The 13,870-nt window shown below is 37.2% G+C and overlaps 1 protein-coding gene across 1 annotated transcript; it reads right to left on the reverse strand.

Moving 5' to 3' along the window:
- Positions 1-1,880: 1,880 nt before the first annotated feature.
- Positions 1,881-9,631, reverse strand: LOC120421135 (uncharacterized). Its single transcript, XM_039584304.2, has 5 exons — positions 9,475-9,631; positions 8,809-8,938; positions 8,598-8,750; positions 5,786-5,937; positions 1,881-2,233 (listed from the first exon to the last, which is right to left on the reverse strand). Exons 1-5 carry the CDS (start codon positions 9,561-9,563, stop codon positions 1,999-2,001), a joined length of 759 nt encoding a protein of 252 aa, XP_039440238.1. The 5' UTR covers positions 9,564-9,631; the 3' UTR covers positions 1,881-1,998.
- Positions 9,632-13,870: the final 4,239 nt, after the last annotated feature.

Raw genomic sequence — 13,870 nt, forward strand, 5'->3', positions numbered from 1 at the left:
TCCACCGATTTGGCTGAAAATTTCCCCAGGGTCATATTTTGACCCAAAAAGATGCCTACTTTGATTGAAAAATAAAAACTCGACCATAACTTTTGTCGGGTTTTCAGTTCTTCCAAATAAATGGTTTATTGGAAAGGTGTTTGATAAACAAAAACACCCTTTGAAAATATGAGTTTCAGTGAAAATAATCATATTTCATGCTTAATGGTTGAACAAAATCATATAAGCGTCTATGCGGAACTGCATTCCACTAGCTTGATCGACTCTGAAGACTGTGAATATTTGAACGTTTGTTTGCAACTGGACGATATTGCAAAAAATCCACATTTCATTTTTTCACGCTCACAACTTTGTTAATAGTTTAACTTTTCGCTACTCAAGCATATTGATCTTTTTAAGACTTTTTTTAGATGATAAAAAAAGCCATTTATAGGTTTGTTGTTGTTTTTATTGAGTTTCCGAACAAATTACTGGATGTTATGTAATTTTTCTAAAAACATACTATAAAAATTACAAAAAGTCAAAATCGTCCAAAAATTACAAGAAACAATTATGCGTAAAACGGCTTTGATGAAAATCGATCAGTCAAATAGTGTGATGGATTTGAGTATTTTCCAATAATGCCGTTGCAAATATTTTTCAAAGTTTATGTCGTCCCACTTCAAAATTACTTCGAAAAATCAGGGGGCAAACAAAATATTTTTTTCAAAATACATCAAGATATCTAAACAATCTAAAATGCCTTTTTTAGCATTGATAATCATATTTAGCATGTTTGGGCTCGTTTAAAAACATTTTGAACTTTTATGAAATTACAATGTACAGCACCGCAAAAACTTTTTTCCTCGCAAAAATAAAATGTTCGTCAATACTTAGAAATTTTGGAAACTAATTATTTCAAAACAACTATAATAATACATTTCAAACACTTTTTTCATTCAAATATTGACACCGTGGCATGAAATTTTATATTTTTTAACATTTTTTATTATTTTGTCCGTCCCTCTCCCCTCGAATTTGATCAGAGTCGAGGGACATAAACTTCAAAAATATTAACAACGGCCTAAATTAGATAAAAAAAAAGTTTTTACCAAACGTGAAGAAATTAGAGAGCTCTCTCAAAGAAATGCATAATTTCTTATTCTAACTGCCGAACGGCAATGAACTTGCACGCAATGTTGTACTTTGCAGGTTGCCTAAACTCTGGGCGTATTAAATTTTGCGAACATAACTGAGAAGACCTAGCGAGTCGAACTTTCATCTCGATATCATAATAACTTTCTCGTGGTTAAATGTACCATAATTGAGACTTTCACTTCCTGAAAGTACGATCAACGATTTTTAATCCAATTAGTAGCGATTCTCGGTAAAATAATATCATATTATTTCATAAACAACCGCGTTCACTGCTTCTTGAAATGCTGCTCCGCAGAAGCAGAACATCGGGAAAGCATTACCAAATTGCCTGCGTGCTTTCATGTCATTTTTAATGGGATTGATCCGGACGGTTCCGACGGTATGGTTTGTTGGTTTTTTACATGACCACGAAATACTTTGCTTTGTACTTCAAGTGGAAAAAAACGTCTGTGGTTTATTAAAAGAAGCAATCCAATTAACTAAAAGAAAGTATTTACTGCATATAAGCGAAAAAAATTACTTAAAGCCAGCCCTTCATTGAAGGAGTCATCTTGTCGAACATTATTTCTTATTTTCTATTTTTGGTCAGAATTGGCAAAAGACGATTGAAATTCTCAGTTGTAGTGCTAACATCCAATCTATTATAAACATTCCAAATTATAAACATTCCTTTTTTATTAAATCGCCAAGCAACATAAAAGAATAAAGGATCTATCATGAAATTCAATAAACACCCAGAAAAACTAGATAGAAGTGTGTTTATTCACAGAATGTACAGCAAAAAGCACAAAAAAGCAACTCAACCTCAACTTGGCATTTGACTTTGACTGTTCCATTGCCCTCGGCCATCTTTCCTTGCTCCTAAAACATATTCTTCAGCTGATGGACCAGCCCGAGCACTTCTTGCTCAGTCAATGCACGTCCCTGGGCTTGCACCCGGGCGTTCATCTCGTCCAACGTGGCCTGGATGAATTCATTCAACGAGTTGGACACGATGTTGGTGATGGTGTTGTTGAAAATACTGGTGATGATTCCGACGAAGATGTTGGTCATCCAGTCAAGCAGAACGTTGCCACGGAATCGGATGTTCATGTTGCTGCAAGAGGGTCAGAGAGAGAAAAAAAAAATAAAAATGAAGAGCACACTCTGAACAAAGTTTGCAAAAATAAACACCGGATATACTATCTCATGAAGTCTGCCTTGGTTTCGACGCTGTGCCAGGGTTACCCCGGAAGATGACAAACTGCGCGGGAAATGAGGCTCCAGATCAAAGGGGCGAAAAAACGAGAGAAAATGCAGAAATACAAAAAAAAGTCCTATCCTGCCATCCGACACTTTGCTTTGACGGGCTCTAATAAAATGATATGAGATATCGTTGCTCGTGCAGACGGTCTGTGTGGGGTCCTTATTGAGTTGAAAGTGAAAATTATCAGGCAAACGAGCGAAGAAAACTTTTATCATAACACTCTTTTCATCTGTTCCGGCGCTTCCAAGCGACTTTTCCCAGCTGACTGCTGGTTGGTTCCATATAGCATCTCTGGAGGATTCGGCAATGCTGTTGTGTGTGCAAGCACACTGAAAATACAACACACACCCACACATATATGACGATCGGTATCATGTCTTTCTGGAGTAAAAAGTCGACCAACACACAGTGGGTAAACTGACTTTTTCTAGCAATTTTGTCAACGAATCACACAAAAAATAATAATTGCTTTAAAATTCTTCTCTATTACGTGTTAGAGTCGACTTAAATTAGGGCACTGTGCCGTGAGGAATCAAACAGCTGTCGCTTCCAGAAACCAGCCACTTTACTACTAATCTTCTGACTTAATGTCAGGGTAGGTTTGAGAGAATGTCGATCTGATAATTTATCACCATAACGTAACTGTGATGTTTAGGGGTAGTAGGTTTAAATCCCACAATTATAACCGTATACACTTAGTGTAATTTTCTACTTATTAAAATAGTATTCCCATCAGATTAGTTACTTTGCGACACATTGCAATCGTTTGGAAATAAACACACTTTTTCTATGGGATTTTCTTCAGAAGCAGTTTGTTTTACTATTTATATTTTTTAAGCAAAGAGGAAATGCCAAAATACGACAAAGATAACCAAAACTAGCGAGAAATGTCGTTATTTTCTAAGAATATCGAACAATTTACTGTAATCGCTATTATAAATTGGACCAGTGAAAAAAATATTACTGATCCAGAAAAAATCGTCATAATTCAAGCAAGATCGGGAATACCAAACTATTTCTGCTGGTTTTAGTATTAAATCTGATAGTTTAGCGGATTTTTTCGCTGGATCCGCGTTTTGAAGTAACACGTCGTAAAACTTATTTTTTCAGCATCAAATTTCAGCTAGGGTCACCTAAATCACCAAACAAACAAAAAATACGGGTAATTTTTTTTGTAATTTATATTTATTCAGATTTTTTTTTCCATGTACATTCATCATTCAGTTAAATACTATTGGGTGTCCAATCACAATCGATGACTTTTCACCTCAAATACGGTTAATTATGTTAGCCAAGAAACTCCCAGGCATAATTTGATCCAAATCAGAGTACTTTTTATTATTATTACTTTTAGATCGTGCTGATTTGACGTAGAATAGCTAATATTCCTATTTTTAAGAGTTTTAATGTAATATTAATAAATCAAAACTTGACATTTCGTTTATAAACTTGTTCAAACTTTTAAATCGTTTGTGGTGGCAATACCAACACACAGTGGGTCCAAAAAAAACAAAAAAAAAATCAAATCAAATTATTCGCTCTACAGCATTGCGATTGCGAGATTCCTACTCGAAACTACACGGAGAAAAAAGAGTTCCCAAAATCGTGAACAAGCGTTCATGAAAATGAGAACCACGAACAAAGTGTTCAAATTTCATGGTACGTTTTTCAAAATCGTACCATGGGATTTGAACACTTTGTTCGAGGTTCCCATTTTCATGAACGCTTGTTCACGATTTTGGGAACTCTTTTTTCTCCGTGTAGGTGTTCGAAGGCTTGATTGTTGAGGCAATTGCAAACCTCTTTTTACACCTAAGCTTCCATCCACCCCGGGATTCAAACTCGTCGTCACCTTTGGATTGTTAGTCCAACTCCCTACCAGCGACTCCACCGAGACAGGACCCAGGGAAACGACTCCTACACCTGGACTGAGCTAACGACCTAACCTTTTTTAGGTTAGTCCGGGACCAACATTTACTTCCCTTCCGCCGGAAGGCGTGATAAGACAAATCTCGTCTCGAAAAATGCCACCGGGACCGTCTGGGATCGAACCCAGGCCGACTGGGTGAGAGGCAATCACGCTTACCCCTACACCACGGTCCAAAAAAAAACACGTGGTTTAAAATATTACCATAAGTAAAAATGAAATGTCAACAGTCCTACGTGCAGGTCTGAAATACGGCATGACCTCATTATTTTTGAAATTTCGCTCGACAAATGAACAAACGCCACCAAACTCGAAACATTTTTTTTTCTTTTGGCAAATGAGCCACACAATACCCCCTACCGAGGTTGAGCAAATCACCATCAGAAATGTGAGTTGAACTGGGGTTTAACGATTACAGTCGTTAAAATGATTTGCGTTGGTCCGTAACGCACGCAACAAGTTAGCAAGAAAAAATGAAATTTCAGACAATAATTTGTTTAAAAAAAAATAGATTAAAAAATGCATCCTAATTGAACTCCCGTTGTGCACTGTAGAAGGGCTCATAGACCCACTCATGGCGGCAAACGGCTCCTGTCGCTGCTTTTATGAAATGGATCCGAGTCGTAAAAAAGTTGTTATCGTTTCTAAAGGTCGACGGAACCGTATCACGAAAAAGTATTTAACACGTCTGGCGTACGTGGAACGACCAACTTCTGTCGTCGTCCTGGACCAGGTCTATGGCGATTTGCTGCGAGTACGAGCGCATAAAGTAAACGGGAGTGAAAAAGGCTCCATAATGCTTAGCACTCTGGCTCTGGTATCCTCCAGTACAGACAGCATACACGAAGGTACGACTTGCAAAGTTTGGCATTGTAAACTTTCCTGAATGAATTGACAGCAATTGCTGTTACACTAAACATTTCACCACAAAACTCCGGACCAGCAGCTGTGAGAGGGAGAGGATAACTTTGTAACATCAACTTTCATTTGAGTTCTGGAAAATATTTGCTGAGCAGAAGAAAAACTCCCATGAAAGTTATAGATAACAATGAGCAGCTCTGACAATGGTACATGAACGTTCCGTTACAGATTTAGGTATCCAATATTAAATATTATTAGGTGGTACCAACATGAAAAATCGAAACAATGTCTAGGTTTGCAAGAACTTTTCCACAAATCTAATCTGTTAAGTTATCTCGATATTGGTTGTTGAACATTTTCATTGAATGTTTGTTAAAAAAAATCCGAGTCGCTTCCATTCACAGAATTCAAAATGGATATGCCAAACGCACGCTCGCTGCAAAATGGAACGAAATACGTTCAACTTTCTGTATACATTGTATTGCCTACAAAAAAGTGAGCCTAGATTTTTAGTGAATACGTTGTCAGTTATTGCAAACATGCAAAGCATTTCCAATATTGGTGGTACGTTTTGTAAGCGACACATATTTTTTTTTTCAATACTCGGCACTTACCCAATATTTGTCAGCTGGAAATGTTCCTTGTAGATGTAAAAGTTCGACAAGTTGATTACGAACTCCGTTTGGAACGTCATCGTCGCAATGTCTACATCAACCCATCCAGTAGGTCCCAGATCCATGATGTGCGCAGAATAGTCGTAGGTGAACTGGAAAATATGAATTGATCACTTTTGGATGATGACATTTGATAGATTGATTAGCGAGCTGGATAGAAAACCAATTAAGATTTTGTTTTATTTTTTGAATTTGCTCGGTTTGTTCTTAAGAGCGAGTTTTTCACCAGTGTGTAATAGGTCGTATCGAGGTGCTCCGATTTGGATGAAACTTTCAGCGTTTGTTTGTCTATACATGACCCCTCTACGACAATGGGAAGTGGGGTAAAACGGGCACTGAAGTTTGTGGTCCAAAGAACATAAGAAATCTTAAAATTGCTCGCATTTTCGTAGTACTTCATTATTTCCAACTCTCTTAATGGCATTCGAAATGTTTTTGGAAGCACTTCAAAATGTGCCATAAACATCCGAGATTGGTTTGACTTTTAGCTTTTAGACTCATAGCTTTTGCAAATAACTGTTAAAAATGAATATTTTTAAAACCCTCACATCTAAAATATTTGCAACAGCCTAACCAACCATCTTCGAACAAAATATAAATAACTAAAGTAGATTTTGCGAATAAGTACTACTTAAAAAAAGTGGTAAATGCGTACTTCCTTGACCCTACAATTTTATAGCGATAACTTCACGATGCAACATTATGACTTTTGAACAAAGAAAACAGAAGATTTCATGACGTAAAAACCACATCATTACTTCCGAACCGACCGAATCATATAGCGCATCATATTTGAACCCAATGTTCGGTAATTCGTAGAGCGTCCAATTTCCCGTCCCTGGAAAAAAAAATCCCGGGAATTCCCGGGATTTCCCGTAAAAATATATTTCCCGTTTCCCGGGAAATTTGGAAATTTCCCGGGAATTCTCGAAATTCAAGCGAAAGTATACATATTCTCAACTTTTTGAAACCAATTTTGTGAAATTGCTCTGAAAAAAATAATAAAGGAAGAATCTCAACAAAAATTAGCTTAATTCCAGTTATTGTTCAGTTCAAATAAAAAAGAATTAATCGGAGGATCATAAGATTTTAAAATAAGACTAATTTGATTTAATATTAATTTTAGAAGCATCTGGAAATAGATCTAGCTTAATGAAAATAAACTTTTAACAAAATTGAGATTCTTTACGTTTTGTTTATCATGATCAAATGGGATGAAAATTGAATTATGTAGTAACATTAAATATTTCAAATAGATTTCTGCAAGAAGAATTTTTTCAATTCGTTTAATACCTACTATTCAAGACATTATAATGGAGCACTGGTGCAACAATAGGTTAAATTTGAAAAAAAAAATGAAGAATGCTTGTAGAGTGCTATTAATAAATCGTACATTTCATCAAAATCATGGTTTTTGCGCTGTAAAAAAAAATTTCAGCCGAAGTCAATTATAAATCCCAAAACCATGTGCCATAATAAAACCACAAAAAATATATTGAAAAACTACTTTGTATTGTTTCAGAGGTGCCAACAAAATATTTTAAAAACTTGTTTCTAATATTTAACAAAAAATAGTTGTTTGAAGTATAACGGGAAATTAGATTTTTCAGGAAAAACTAAAAAGCTTTACTATTTTGTTCAAGAGCTGAAACCAATATGATTTCTTTGAACAAATTAAGATCATTTTTTGGTTTAATATACGATTTGATCTTATGAAATCAGAAAAAATATAAATTTACTTGTAGTTGTATGATTTTCTACATGCAGTCATGCTTTTAAACGATCTTCACATTTATTTTAACCATTAAAGTCTCTGTCATATACAATTTTAATGCAAAATATTAATCAAACCCAAGATCATAACAATTTTCAATAAATTTAAAATTTCCCGGGAATTCCCGGGTTTTCCCGGGAAATTGGTTAAATATTTCCCGTTTCCCGGGAAATTTGTAACCCCGGGAAATTGGACGCTCTAGTAATTCGGTAATTTCGGAATACACCCTTCCGGCAGCAGCTGAAAATTCATGGAGTCCCACGTCGCATGTTCGGGTGTAGACCTACGGAAATAGCGCATCATATTTGAACACAATGTTAAACTAAAAACCATTTCCAAATACTTTGCATTCACGCCAAAGGGCAAGAAAAAAAGAAAACGAAACATATGTTAAAGTCCTTCACCCAATCCTTTCCCCACCCCCACCACTGACAGACTGTGGCTTTGGTCAAACCCAAGCCGATGTGTAAAAGCTAAAGAGGAAAATGTTTCATTTTTCCTGTCTGCCAATGTCTGAACCTGGCACAACGACGACGGCGCTGACGACGTGAACTTTTGGTGCGTGTAAGCCAGCAAAAGTTTCCATGATTTCGTTCTTTCGGTTAAAACGCTTCTAGGCTTTTTGCTCTGTTGAATAAATTACAAGATGTGACTGTGTGCGAACATACACACACTCGCGAAGCATAAGCCGTAACTTGGGTGAAAAACAACAGCGCTGCTGGCGGGTTGGTAGGAAAAAGTTATTTATAAAGCTCTCTGAATAATACATTCCCTGGGGAAAAAAAGTCAGATAGGATAAGTACACTGAATTGGAAAGGAAATTACTGCCGAGAGCAACCAGGCAAACTATTCCACCCAATAATATGTACCGAGCTGTCGATAAAGTTTGTTGCAAAATTGTTCGGAAGTCAACTTTGAACGAGCCTCGCAATCATCTTAATCACGAACATTAAACACTCATATAAACACTTTACTCACGCCAAGTTGCCTCAGGTTAAATCCGAGCACCACTCGCAGAAGTTTCCGATCATAGTGCATCATGGCGGTTCCGCTTCTGCCCACACTCTGAATGTTGTGGAATATTCCATTGGTCAGCTCAATTTCACCGTGATAAGTAATAATGATCGGTCGCTGTAAAAAAATGATACTTAGAAAATGTTCATCAAATCTATGCCACCTGGCTACTCACATGCTCAAAACCTTCAACGAAATCGGGTAGATAAATGGGAATGAAGTGTTCATTGAGCCACGGTCCAATCTGGATCATAATGATGTCAACATAGTTGTTCATATTGGCGGACATTGCGTCCGAGCGGCCACTTAATGCAAATATGAGAGAAATTTAGTTTTGATTAAAATGTAATCACACAACTTCATGCTATTTCAGATTCCTAAATATTTAAAAATCATAATACACATAACATTATTAAATGTTTTTATCCATGTTTCCCTGCAATAACAAATCATAAATTTATTCCTTTACATCGTGTGAATTCAAAACTTATACACCAACAAAACCGGAAATTTATCAATCATCCCGAAAATAAGAAATCGGGAAAATATTGAAGCATTCCTTAACATTTGTAAAGCCCACCAAATTTAAATTGATTCTTCAAAATGTTAAAAACATAACAAGGCTAATGCGTTATTTTACGTAAATCCTCCTGATGTGTAAATTTGTGAGCAAAACAGATCTTTTTTTTTTTGCAAAAATCACTATTTTTTAAGAAATTACTATTGTTTACAGAAGTCGAAAAATTCTTTCTGGTTTGCTACAAATAATGTGTAATGTTTTTTTCGTAATCTTTTTAAAAAATTACAATATACAATAGGTATTCACTTTTCACAAACTCACACTTCATTTTCGCCAAGTTCAGTGTCGATTGGGCTCGCCTGAGCCACAATGCTCATCAGCACCAACGAAAGCACCCCGATAAATTTCATCCTGCCGACAACAACACTGGCTAATGAACGACACGCAACTAAATTAATCTGAAACGGTGGCAATCGAAGGCGTTTGGTTTTATAGACGATCAACCCGGGTGGTTCGATTGCGAATCGTCTAGGACCCGATAAGCCGGTGTGGCTACCGTCGAATTGATACATTCGATAACGGGTGTTTGGGCTGTGAAATTAATCTGGAATATGTATTTGAGTTGAATTGGACAAAAACAAAATCACACTTTGTTCAGGAGGAATTGGCCGAGATAACAAGCAAACATTTGCAGTCTTTTTTAATAACTAGAATTCAAGATGTCACCCAAAAGTCATTACGGAATTGATTCTTGATTGAATAAAAATTCAATCACGACCGAGCTTGATAACTAAACTGTCGTAAATATTTGAACGGATTAGTCCTGCTCCTACAACAAGTAGAATGAATGTTCCTCAGTCGTTGTTTCTGTATCGGCTCAGATCCGATGGAACGTTAAATTTAATCACAACCCGACGGTAATTCCCTTTATTAATGAGTTTTGAAGCTGCAGAAAGGAAAGGCAAAAAACCATTGCTGTACCAAAGCTGATAAAATAGTAATAGTTTCATGAGCTTTGAGGATCCCTTTCCCCAGCATCCGTCCTGGCGGTCCTTTTCGGTGTACCTTACAGTAGTTCTAGTGTATGTTTCGTCCTGATGGGGGAATGTGGGAAGCTAAATGAAGGCAAGTCTCTGTCTGTTGTACGTGTGAAAGTGGAAAAAGAAAAAAACACACAAACATGGTACGCTACAGTATGAAAATGTTCAGCAGAATAACACCGAAACGAAAAACTCGCCCCATTAATAAAGATTAGAAAGTAAATTTATTATCATTTTTATCAGTTTACCTATATTAAATTCGCCACTTGGTGACTACCTCGTGCAGTACCCTAACCGACGGCAAAGTCCGGCTAGTCCTCTCACTGCTACAGCTGGTCGGTGGCTTATTTGATGCTGATGTTGGGTGGGACTTTACCGCGGTGGTCATTCCGCGACGGCACAACTTGAGCGTGTTCGACTCATATTGTAACAAAGTTGGTACAGCGCGGAATATGAAATATTACGCGCGCCCCAAAATCCCTTCGCGTTGTTTCAACTCTGCAGCAGTTCGCACATCATCACCATGAACAGTGAGACTGTGCGCTGGTGGACGATCCAACAGGATTGAATGTGGAAAATGGTGGTTAGAAGTAAGAAGTAAGAAGTAAGAAGTAAGAAGTAAGAAGTAAGAAGTAAGAAGTAAGAAGTAAGAAGTAAGAAGTAAGAAGTAAGAAGTAAGAAGTAAGAAGTAAGAAGTAAGAAGTAAGAAGTAAGAAGTAAGAAGTAAGAAGTAAGAAGTAAGAAGTAAGAAGTAAGAAGTAAGAAGTAAGAAGTAAGAAGTAAGAAGTAAGAAGTAAGAAGTAAGAATAAGAGTAAGAAGTAAGAAGTAAGAAGTAAGAAGTAAGAAGTAAGAAGTAAGAAGTAAGAAGTAAGAAGTAAGAAGTAAGAAGTAAGAAGTAAGAAGTAAGAAGTAAGAAGTAAGAAGTAAGAAGTAAGAAGTAAGAAGTAAGAAGTAAGAAGTAAGAAGTAAGAAGTAAGAAGTAAGAAGTAAGAAGTAAGAAGTAAGAAGTAAGAAGTAAGAAGTAAGAAGTAAGAAGTAAGAAGTAAGAAGTAAGAAGTAAGAAGTAAGAAGTAAGAAGTAAGAAGTAAGAAGTAAGAAGTAAGAAGTAAGAAGTAAGAAGTAAGAAGTAAGAAGTAAGCAGTAAGAAGTAAGCATAGCATAGCATAGCATTGGTGTCTACCCGTAGCTGCTACTTCGTTATTGACCAGGACCCCCAAACATTGCTCCGTGGACCACAGATGAAAAGTAGGAACCAATCATCACCCCTTCGCAATTTTCAAAGGTCCCTATCATGCTGATCAATACCGACGCCAGCCACGACCAGAGGTAAGACACGGGGAAGTGGATGGGAATGTTAGCCGATACTTGAGTGATGGGACCGCTAAATCAGCTGCGTCTCCGACAAAGTATCACATGAGTTTTGAGGGGTTAGTAAGATGGGTATGAGGTCAGGATTCACTGTGGTAGGTGATGCGACCATAAGCAATTTGTTTATCGGTTGAAATTTTAAAAATCTTAGGCAGCCGGCTGCGGAAAGATAGCTATCTAGGGATTTAAATATAGTATTAATTCGACCGCGATTCCCCAGAAATTCTCCGTCGGCGTGCCTTCCGATCAACGGTGATGTAGGAAGGGCTTCATTAATTGAAATGATTTTATATCATAAGCCTTAAAAACTATTCGACGGCGTGCCTTCCAATCATCGCTGATATAGAAAGGGCTTAATCCAGCAATACGACTTGCTAGTCTCAAAAAAATAGGTACGTTTTTATAGAAAACTATGAAAAGAGAACAACACAACAAAACTCATAGGCCAACGAACGCGAGTGAAAAAAAAAACAAGGAAAAAAGAAGAAGGTAAAAAACAGAACTGCGCGTCCCGAAAAGCACCACACTACTGATGCCATTATTTAATTATAATGGCCAATCACCCCATGCACTCGAACAGCGACACAAAAGAGACGGAAAATAACACGAAAAAACAGGACTGCGCGTCCACACAGGCACCGCACTACTCAGAAGTAAGAAGTAAGAAGTAAGAAGTAAGAAGTAAGAAGTAAGAAGTAAGAAGTAAGAAGTAAGAAGTGGGGGTAACTCTCCGCCAACTCACACAGCAGTTGCCCCGACCCCTCTTCGATTTTCGTGAAACTTTGTCCTAAGGGGTAACTTTTGTCCCTGATCACGAATCCGAGGTCCGTTTTTTTGATATCTCGTGGGACGGTACGACCCCTTCCTTTTTTGAACATGCAAAAAAAGAGGTGTTTTTCAATAATTTGCAGCCTGAAACGGTGATGAGATAGAAATTTTGTGTAAAAAAAAACTTGTATGTAAAATTGTACACCCGATTTGATGGCGTACTCAGAATTCCGAAAAAACGTATTTTTCATCGAAAAAAACACTTAAAAGTTTTGAAAACTCTGCCATTTTCCGTTACTCAACTTTAAAAATGATTGGAACATGTCATTTTAAGGGAAATTTAATGTACTTTTCGACTGCATTGAACCCAGAAGGGTATTTTTTTATTTAGAACAAAATTTTTCATTTTTTTTCGTACCGTCCCTCCGTCACGAGATATCAAAAAACGGACCTCGGATTCGTGATCAGGGACAAAAGTTAACCCTTAGGACAAAGTTTCACGCAAATCGAAGAGAGGTCGGGGCAACTTTTCCCGATTTCGTGTGAGTTCGTAGAGAATTGCCCAAGTAAGAAGTAAGAAGTGAAAAATAAGGGAAGTATGGAAGATATATTTTTAGTGCTATAAATCTCAAAGTGTTTAGAACAAAACTTTTTTTTTTCATCAGCGTTGAGAATTTGCATGAACTTAATTCAATTTAATGCTAAGTAATTCCAATTAGAACTTTTTTTCAGTTCGATGTTTTTCTATTAAATTTCAGTCAAAGACAAGATTAAATTTGGTACAATGTTAGCATTTTAAGCAACTGTTCATCTGGCTAGAAATCATTCAAACTCGGTTCAGCTGGAGTTGAGAAAACCATGTGCATATTTTCGGTGTACAAATGAACAAAATTAATTCCATTCCTACAAGTTTTTTTAAGAAATTTTCGAACGTATTGCCACCAAGCTCCACTCAGCAGTGATTGCAGGGAAGTCCAAGATTTACTAGGAAAACAAGCGTTACTGATTTTCAGAACTTTAACAATTCCAAACCGGCGAACCACTCACATTTCACCACCACACTAGCAGTCAATTTAGGTTCGTTAAGATCAATTAACATCCCGCATGTCTTGAGCTGTACAAACTGCACTACCACACGACTACGGTTTGTACACAGTCGTGTCACAATCTTGCACGAAGTCTCCGAGTCCGACTTGGAGTGGCGTCTTGAGAAAGCAATTGGACATACAGTATGTATTCCGGAGCGTTGTGTTGTTTGTGCAAACGTTATTCCGATGTACGCAAACCCCAACAGGCACACATCAATTATGCTGACCATAGTTGCTGTCCGTCGGGCTGAACAAACTTGTCCGGCAGGATCTCCTGCTACTCAGTCAGTTCGTGGGAGACGATGGAGCACAAATCACCAACATCACTTGCATCACCACCAGTATCAGTTGGCATGATAAATAGGCTAAGCTGAAACATAAAAAACTATTAGCATGTTTTTCCTCTGAAACGGCTGCCATTTATATCTTCTTTTTTTTCTCTCTCCCTCCCT

This window comes from Culex pipiens, chromosome 3 (genome assembly GCF_016801865.2).
Source record: "Culex pipiens pallens isolate TS chromosome 3, TS_CPP_V2, whole genome shotgun sequence".
NCBI lineage: Eukaryota > Metazoa > Arthropoda > Insecta > Diptera > Culicidae > Culex > Culex pipiens.

Excerpts from the sequence above, each read along its gene's own strand:
- LOC120421135 (XM_039584304.2), bottom strand. The coding sequence starts at position 9,563 with ATGAAATTTATCGGGGTGCTTTCGTTGGTGCTGATGAGCATTGTGGCT. Across the intron at positions 8,939-9,474 it reads GAACTTGGCGAAAATGAAGT|TGGCCGCTCGGACGCAATGT; the intron begins GTGAGTTTGTGA and ends ATTTGCATTAAG. Across the intron at positions 8,751-8,808 it reads TCGTTGAAGGTTTTGAGCAT|CGACCGATCATTATTACTTA; the intron begins GTGAGTAGCCAG and ends ATTTTTTTACAG.